This window comes from Saprolegnia parasitica (genome assembly GCF_000151545.1).
Source record: "Saprolegnia parasitica CBS 223.65 unplaced genomic scaffold supercont2.59, whole genome shotgun sequence".
Taxonomy (NCBI): Eukaryota; Oomycota; class Saprolegniomycetes; order Saprolegniales; family Saprolegniaceae; genus Saprolegnia; species Saprolegnia parasitica.
The window spans coordinates 149,841-158,074 of NW_012156453.1; the positions used below are offsets into that span (position 1 = coordinate 149,841).

The 8,234-nt window shown below is 58.5% G+C and overlaps 5 protein-coding genes across 5 annotated transcripts in view; 1 reads left to right on the forward strand and 4 right to left on the reverse strand.

The window, feature by feature from the left end:
• Positions 1-280: 280 nt before the first annotated feature.
• SPRG_10696 (hypothetical protein) lies at positions 281-2,839 on the reverse strand (the record flags this gene model as incomplete). Its single annotated transcript, XM_012349930.1, has 8 exons — positions 281-811; positions 871-1,111; positions 1,167-1,219; positions 1,261-1,381; positions 1,435-1,733; positions 1,787-2,130; positions 2,183-2,708; positions 2,756-2,839. 8 exons carry the CDS (start codon positions 2,837-2,839, stop codon positions 329-331), a joined length of 2,151 nt encoding a protein of 716 aa, XP_012205320.1. The 3' UTR covers positions 281-328.
• A 937-nt stretch (positions 2,840-3,776) lies between these two features.
• On the reverse strand, positions 3,777-4,711 carry SPRG_10697 (hypothetical protein). Its single transcript, XM_012349931.1, has one exon. The coding sequence runs from the start codon at positions 4,691-4,693 to the stop codon at positions 3,803-3,805; it is 891 nt and encodes a 296-aa protein (XP_012205321.1). The 5' UTR covers positions 4,694-4,711; the 3' UTR covers positions 3,777-3,802.
• Positions 4,712-4,871: 160 nt separating this feature from the next.
• Positions 4,872-6,051, forward strand: SPRG_10698 (hypothetical protein; the record flags this gene model as incomplete). Its single annotated transcript, XM_012349932.1, has 7 exons — positions 4,872-4,947; positions 5,003-5,074; positions 5,126-5,179; positions 5,221-5,372; positions 5,421-5,519; positions 5,570-5,707; positions 5,758-6,051. The coding sequence occupies 7 exons, from the start codon at positions 4,872-4,874 to the stop codon at positions 6,049-6,051; spliced, it is 885 nt and encodes a 294-aa protein (XP_012205322.1).
• Positions 6,052-6,141: 90 nt separating this feature from the next.
• SPRG_20931 (hypothetical protein) lies at positions 6,142-7,171 on the reverse strand (the record flags this gene model as incomplete). Its single annotated transcript, XM_012349951.1, has 4 exons — positions 6,142-6,163; positions 6,225-6,937; positions 6,990-7,040; positions 7,091-7,171. 4 exons carry the CDS (start codon positions 7,169-7,171, stop codon positions 6,142-6,144), a joined length of 867 nt encoding a protein of 288 aa, XP_012205341.1.
• A 332-nt stretch (positions 7,172-7,503) lies between these two features.
• The window catches only part of SPRG_20932 (hypothetical protein), a gene marked incomplete at both ends in the record, with an annotated part of 2,023 nt that continues 1,292 nt past the window's right edge, over positions 7,504-8,234 (reverse strand). Inside the window, 3 exons of the mRNA XM_012349952.1 lie at positions 7,504-7,511; positions 7,581-8,024; positions 8,068-8,215. Of these exons, the coding sequence (XP_012205342.1) occupies positions 7,504-7,511; positions 7,581-8,024; positions 8,068-8,215 (600 nt within the window). The remainder of the gene's footprint in view (positions 7,512-7,580; positions 8,025-8,067; positions 8,216-8,234) is intronic.

An 8,234-nucleotide genomic window follows, 5' to 3' on the forward strand; every position in this document is an offset into this window, starting at 1 on the left:
ATAGATAGATAGATAGATAGATAGATAGATAGATAGATAGATAGATAGATAGATAGATAGATAGATAGATAGATAGATAGATAGATAGATCTTAGATCTTGGAATAATGAAGCAGATCTTGGATCTATGATCCTTTGAATGCTGTGGATTTATCGGTCGTATCGCTGAGGTCGCACGAGGCACGCCAAGTCCATCCAACAACCACGACGATCCTACTACTGTCCGTGGGCGGGTTGAACCCATTTGGTTGTACTTAGTAAAGCGTACTAGTACAGTAGAAGGAGCTGAGATCGTCGTCTTGTTTGGATTGTAGTAAAAGCAAAATGATCTACGACGTGCTGGCGTCGGCAAGGCTGCTGTTGGACGCGCGCCCAAACGAGCTAAAGCTCGACTCCATCGTCATGACGGCGCCCGCGACGTTGACCGACTTGTTGCGGCGAATCACCGACTTGGTGCCGTTCGGGCTCGGGTCCTTGAGCTGGCCGCCGCTGGGCTTGCGCGGCAAGAGACCCGTGAGGTTCATCGAGCTCGACGACGTGTAGAAGGACGGGACGCGGCCGAGGCTGCTCACGCCCGTGCGTTTCTCGTCTTCGATCGCTTGCTCGCCACGCAAGTAGCGCACGGCGCGCTCGAGGGCATACTCGATGCGGCACATGGTCTGGATGCGCGAGAGATGGGGCCACGTCGCGCGCTCGCCCGAGAGAACGAGCGAGTCAAACTCGCGCCGGGACGGGTTTACAAGCACACGCTTGCACATTTCAAGAAACGACACTTGGGACGCGAGCGGGATCGTCACGTCGCCTTCGTACGTCTAACCCATTTCGTGATGAATGATATAGTTTAAAATCGCAAATGTCTCGACGTCCGCACCTGCGTCAGTAGCGGGACGAGACCGATGCCAAAAAACTTGAGCACGGACGTGTTGAGGCCAAACTCGGCAATGTTTTTGATGTACGCCTTCATCTGCTTCTTGAGAAAGCCGAGGATGTCGCCGCCACCCAGCGACGCATAGCCCGAAATGAACTTGTAGTGAATGTTGACTTGGCTCACGATAAAGTGGTTGACGTTGAAGAGCTCGCTGAGACGCTCCATGGGCAAGTCGCACTCGACACTATCCGAAACCATACGTCGTATCCAAAGGCACTGAACGGCGCGAGGATAGATACCTGCCGTCGCTCCACTTGAGGCCTTCTCGGTACACGGGCACAATGTTGCCATGCTAAGGCGAGTGAGATCTTATTGCGACCCTCGGCGACGTACTTGGTCTTTTCCGAGCAGCTCCACGGGTGCAAACACGAGCGGAATCGCGCAGGAGGCGAGGGATGCCGACCAAATGAGCACGTTGGGCGCCGTGAGGTAGTTGAGTAGCTGCGGGTAATCCCTACATCACGATGCCATGCGGATTCGAACGCGGTAAGATATGGCTCTTCGTACGTGGACTGGGACGGCGTGACTGTAATGTTGATAATGCGCCCGGTTCGGTCGTACGCTTCCCGGAAGGTAAAGTCCCCCATGTTGGATTGGAGGCACTCCTTCAAGATCGCATTGTCGAGGATGTAGCCCTTGTCGAGAAAGCGCGCCGCGACGACATAGGCTTCTTGCACATTGCGAAAGGCTTGGTTGGGCAGCACGTCCTCGAGCGCCGCGAGCCACGACGGCGTGTACTGCGCAATGTCGCTGGCCGTGACGTTGGTGCCAAAGAAGCGGAGGCTGAGTGCTTCGGTCGTAAACAGCTACAAATATCTCTTGAGTCGAGTCGTACGCGATACAAACCACACGTTCGTACGTCTCGAAGCTCGTCGTCCGTGCGCACGCCGACACAGCCCGCGACGATCGAGCCTGCGGACGCGCCCGAGATGACGGTCGGCAGAATGTCTTCGTCGACGAGCGTCTTGATGATGCCCGAGTGGTACAAGCCAAGGCCACCGCCGCCGCTGAGCATGAGCGCCGATCGCCCAAATGCATGGCGCGTCTCGCTGAAGAACGCAAGCTTGTTGTCAATGCTCAGCTCTTGCTTGCTCACGTCATCGGCAGACCCGAGCGTCGACTCGGTGCCCTTGGCCCGCAAAACGAGGTCCATCGACTCGAGGATCGTGTCCAAGTACTCGTCGACGAGGTGCTTGGTCCCGACTACCCCACGTTGCGTGAGCTCATGACGAACAAGAAAAAAGGACCGACGTACTGTAGCTCACGTCGTACAACGCGGGGTTCCCGAGGCCCCAGTGCTTGCGCAAGAGGCCCGCGCGGAGCGAAAACATGATGCCAAGCACGTCCTTCTCGGCGATGAGGCGGCGGTACATGGCAATCTTCTTCTGGACGCGTTCGTAGTGGAAGAGCCCGGCAGACGGGTCCTTGCGCCACTTGTCGTGGCCCTCGATGACATCGAGCTCCGACCCGATCGTCTGGCGCTCTGCGAGCGTCTTGGCCTTTGCGAGCGCCGTGCGCAACTTGAGGCTGCGGCGGCCTTTGGCGGACGTTTGAAGCCAGAGCTTGACGAGCTGCTGCTTGACGAGCTGCCAGAGCTCAAAGAGCATTTGCAGCGAGAAGGTCGCGACAAAGTACCGGAAAAAGACGTCCGGGACCATGAGAAGACGCACCGAGCGCCACAGCAGATGCAGCAGATTGCGTGTTAGCACGTAGAGGCCTTCCTTGGTCGAGCCGCGGAAGCGCCAGTCGAGGAGCAAGTTGCGCCATAAGGCAGCTTGCGACTACGCATCGCTCATGCAGCGGCTTCATGCACATGTAGGTTGTCTACCTGGAGGCCCGTGATGTAGAGCCAGAAGCGCATGTAGTAGACGGCGGACCGCTTCAAGAGCGTCTGCTCATGGGGTCGCGCCATGCCACTCTCGACCTCCGCTTGCTGCCGACGGCCAAGATCCAATGATGACGAAACGGTCTTTACACCTTCGCTGGCCGCTGATTGGCGCGTTCATGTTGAACTTATATCTTTAGCGTGGGTGGTCGTTCTTTAGTATTGCGTGCACTCTATTTAATATTTGTATTACGATTTGAGCGTTGCATTAATATTTTGGGTGCTACGACGTAAAAAAAAGTGGAGGGAAAAGGGCGCTTGAAGCCAACCGCACAATCGGATTCAGGCGGCGGAGGGTTGCATGTCTTGGACCCTTCGGACGATGTATACGTAGACACTTCGAGGTTCTAACTAAATACATTGAGCTGCTTGCTACTTTCTCCATGAATCGTCCTCGTTGGGGTACCGCAACAACAACCGACGATGCAGCCAGCCAACACGGTTGAATTTGACTTGAAAGCGTCGTGGACTCGATGCCACTACCATCATCCGAAGTGGACTGCTTGTTGTTGATGCATTTTTCGCTCGAGAATCAATTCCAACTGGTGCGAAGGGCGCGATGGAGGTTGTCGAATGTTATTACCAAGCATTCCGTGTTGTGTACCCAAGCAGCAAGCGTCCTTCATCAACCCGAGAAATTGCAGTCGTCGCCCGCAACACAATCGCATCTACAATGTGTCGAGCGGACTCTCGACGAAGCGATGTGTTGAGCATTCAAACCGTCGCAGGAGGGTTCAGGTAAGGCCGTACCGAGATGATCTCGTTGGCGTTGTAGATATGCAGGGTTGTGAAGCCCACCTGCGCTCCGAACAATGCCTGCACTCGGTCCAGGGCGAGGAGACACCTTCGTCTCTGCATGGTCCTGGTTACTTCTTGTCTTGTACAATAACTATCAGGAGATCCTCCACGCATGACAGATCCCACGGTTCACCTCGATGCGCTACATGGATGTATCGAAGCAGTAGCTTGAGACTTGATGGTGCCGGATGCTTAAAAGAAGTACTGGGCGACGTATCCACTGCCAAGCGTCGTGAGTGCGACCGAGACGAGGTTCACTTGCTCGTTCGACAGAATGTCGTAGCCGCACACGTGCCGGTAGGCGAAAGGCTCGTGCGTTGCGGGCGCCGACACGATCTTTTGGGCCGACTCGTCGTACCACGTTACCTGGACGGTCGCGCCAAGCACCGAGTCCAAGAGGGACCCGAGGACGCCCATGAAAAGGCCAAACGGAATCGCCGGCCATTGCGGGACGCTGGACGACTCCAAGAAGATGGCGCCGTAGACGTAGAAGAGGAGGCCGATAAACGCGCCACCGGCCGCCGACGCGACGGTGCCTACGAACGAGACGCCGCCGTTCGTGCCCGGAGGCACGCGCTTGCACCAGTTGGTGATGAGGACGGGCGCAGCCGGCGCAAGCACACCCAGTTCCGACGCCCACGTATCCGCGGCACAGCAAGCATAGTGCCCAATGTAGCAGCCCCAGAGAAACGTAGCCGTCGGGCGTGTCGACGCATCGAGCGGTGCGTCGTCGATATAGCCGATGGCATAGACAACGCAGACAACACAGGCGAGGAGGCTGCAGGCGAGGACTTGGCGCGCGCTGCGCTGGCCGCCTTCTTTGACGGCAGCGTCCAAGGTGGCCTTTCGCGCCTCTTGGAACGTCGTGAGCTTGGAGCCAGAAAAGTAAAAGCCGAGGAGGAGGATGCCGAAGCGGTAGCCGCAGGCCATGGAGATGGCGCCGACGAGGAAGGCAGCAATGGCACCGGAGTGATCGAGCGACTTCTTCTTGAGGCCGCGCCGGGCGGCGGCAAAGCCGACGAGGACGCCCACGGCCACGCGCAGGCCGAGGTAGTAGGAGGAGGCCGTCGTGTCGGCCGGCATGCTGCTGCCGAGTCGGGTTGTGAACTGGTATCCGTACATGCGCCGGATAGAGCTGCTTTTAATCGTTTCAAACATGCATACCACATGTGTTTAAACCCGAATCCAACACCAGCGGTTTGAAACACAGCTTTATTTGGGAAGTACCCCGAAGGATCGAAATACGACGATGCGTCGAGTGATGGCCGCGGCCAAGAACGGCGTCGCGATCCCGTGCGAGAAGGACGGCTCGGCCTTCATCCTCGCCTGCCCCAAGGGTACGGTAGCACGGCCGTCATGGGCGATACCTCACTGGCTGCGTGCGGCTACTAGGCGTCTACAGCGGCGCCCGCACGGTCCAATCCAAGTTTGTGTTTGCTTTGGAGAGCCACTTGAAGCGCCTCGGTAGCTTCGCCTATGGCGTCGCCTGCGACTCGACGTACGTTGTATCTGTAGTGCAGCCCACGCCAGGCATTGTCAAGGATGCGTCCGACGACGAGCTCGTCAAGCGTACGATGTCATGACGGTGGAGCCAGCTCATGCGTTGGTAGTGGTCAAGCCGCGCGTGCTCTCGACGCTGCGTGCCGCCATGCAAGACTTGCAGCGCGACAACACGTTTCCGCCGCACCAAGAGTACAAGCTGACGCTGGTCATGCAGCCGAGCGCGGATGCGACGTCGATGACCCAAGTCATCCAGGAACCGGTGCGCGTCTCGAAGAGGGCCCACACGCTACACGACAGGCACACGTAGGGCAAAGGCGACGTGCTGTGCCACATTGGGCTCATGGGCTCCAAGGAAGGCAAGTACATCCAGGTCGAGGTCGCAGGCACGCCGCGCAAGAACCCACTCGTACGGAGCGTCTCGTGCAACAAAGTTCTATCATCCGATAACGCCATTAGGTCAAGGATCTGCAATGGGCCAAGGACCGCCAAGCGCTCTACGATGCCATGCGCCCCGACACGGAAGAGCTCGTGCTCATGGAGCCGTCCACGCGTCTCTTGTACGAAGCGTCGCAGTCGAACTTTTTTGTCGTCCAAGTAGACTATACATGCACGCTATCCTCGACGTCACTACTCGATGCTGCTAGGATGAGACGGTTGTGACGGCCGACGACGGGATTCTCAAAGGCACGATGCGCGACCTCGTGCTCGAGGCCTGTGACGCGCTCTCGATTCCCGTGCGCTTGACGCCGCCGTCCATGGATGACGCGCCGCGCTGGTCGGGTGCGTTCTTGACGAGCACGTCCCGCTTTGTGCTGCCGATCCAGCACCTCATCTACGACGCCGGCGACATTACCTTTCCGCCGTGCCCGATCGTCACCAAGCTCCAAGCCCACGTGCTGGCGACGGTCAAGTCGCACGCGACCAAAGTCTTTGACTAAGACGACACGATAAGAACTAGATTGGCTTGTCCCATGCGATCTCGAATGTCGTCGCGTGCACGTAAAAGGTGCGGTGGCTGTTGGGGTCGGTCACCGCGCGCCACTCGCGGAGCTCGGCGGTTGTCCGCTTCTTCTTTTTCGGCTGCTGGACGCTCTTCTTGTGCCGTTGCCACAATTGCTTCAGCCGCTTCTCGTGCAGCGGCACTTTGGTGATGACGGTCTCGAGGCGCGTCACGTCCGTGACGGCGTGTACGTGGCGGTATTCGTCACGCAGCGTGAGCCCGATATGGGCCCAGTGCGATGGTGACCACGCTTGGCACTTGTACAAGAGTTGGTCCATGTACGGGTGTTGCTGCAGCCAGTGCTTGACAGCGATCGCGGCACTGGCCTTGTCGCAAAGGCCCGTGTGGCACTGCGCGAGGTGGAACCAGTCGAGCGACCACGCGTCCCTGCGACTCTCGTCTTCGCCATCAAGTTGCGCTTCTCGGACGCGGCGCTTGATCGTTTGCTGAAACAAGTCTTTGCCGAGCACATATTCGCGGTGGCGAAGCGCTTTCATGGCAAGGTCGCGCCACACGCCCGCGTTTGTGAGCCAGAGCTTGGCCGATCCAAACTGCAACTGGCGACCGGACGAGGCCCACTGCACTTTCCAGCGGCGGTACGCATCGTCAAAGGCCAACGACGCTTGCCGCATGTCGTGCTCGAGGGTGTAGAGCCGACCAATGATAAAGAGAAGCTCGGCGTCCGTCCACGGCGGCGGCGGCGCCTCGAGAAGGTACACGAGGTAGTCTTTGCTCTGGTCGTAGAGCTCGAGCGACAGCAAGAGCATGGCCGCACGGAAGATGACACGGGGCAGCTGCTCGAACGTCGGAAAGCTCGAAATGACCTAGACGACCCCGTTGATTATGGATAATTCAAACATGGTCGTCGTGTAATACCGTTGCGAGGACCTCGGCGGCGTGCTGGAGTGCCCCCGAGAGGTAGAGAGCCTATGCATATTCCAGTTGGGTGAGAACATCCCTTGTTTCTTGCGTTCTACTTGGGCATATTCGATGAGAAACGAAGGCGACATGGAGAACTCGACGTGCTTGCTGGCCTGCGTGTACCACACGCGGCCCATGCGGATATCGTGGTCGCGGTAATGGCGCTCGTAGAGCTGTACGTAGCACTTGGCGATCGCGCGCACCACCTGCGCACCCTTGTAGCCGGTCTCATAGGCGGACCGGAGCTTGATTTGCGCTACATCCCATGATGGCTCTCATGCATTGCAAGCGTACTACTACCTTTGTCAAGGTCCCCGGCACTGAGGCACGCATAGCCTTGCTTGGCGAGGAGCTTGGCATCGGTGCGTGGCAGGTACTGTTGTCTGTCGACACCATTCGAACGCTGCATTCTTCGGAGCAAGATCGATGGGTTCCTACCGAACGCGCAGCCAGCGCTCTTGTGCGCGGGTTAACGGGCTATGCGTCGCTTCTGGCGCCACCACTACAAAGGCTATCAAAGGGCTGTCGATGGTCGTCTCAGCGTACGCGGCGTCCACGTCACATTCTTCCACGGTGGGTCCCCGCGGACGCCGGTCGTCAAGAGGATGAACTGAATGTTCCAGCGCAGGAGCGTTGGGTACGCGGCGACATAGGCCTGAAGCGTCTTTTCTTCGAGCGGTCGCCAGAACACGAGGCCGATCTGCGCTCCCGACGCTTCGAGGTCGCGCACTTGGTGGCTACGGATATCTTCGACGCACATCTCGGCGCGACGGGTCCATTCGAGCCTCTTGAGCCGGCGCTTCTCGACGTCGGCGAGGTGCTGCCGCATGTGCGTCTCTTCCGCCAGCATCGAGCGGCGCTCTTTGCGCTCATGGTACTCTTCTCGGAGGCGCGCCTCCCGCAGGACGCGCCGGAGACGCATCTCTTCGTCGTGCATGAGCTTACGCGATCGCGCTTCAAAGAGGCGGTCCGCGAGCTTCTTGCTGTATGCTGCAACGCGATCCAGTCAGTGTACGAATAGCAGTCGCGGTACCTTCGTCGGCGGCTTGCATGGCCCGCAGCGTCTTCGAATACTCGTCGGCCTGGCGCACGGCAGCGAGCCGATGTTGCTCGAGCGCCTCTTCGTCAGCCATGGCCACGAGCTCCCTCGCTTCGGCTCGCGCGTCGGCGTCGAGCTGCCGCTTGCGAAGACGCGCTGCC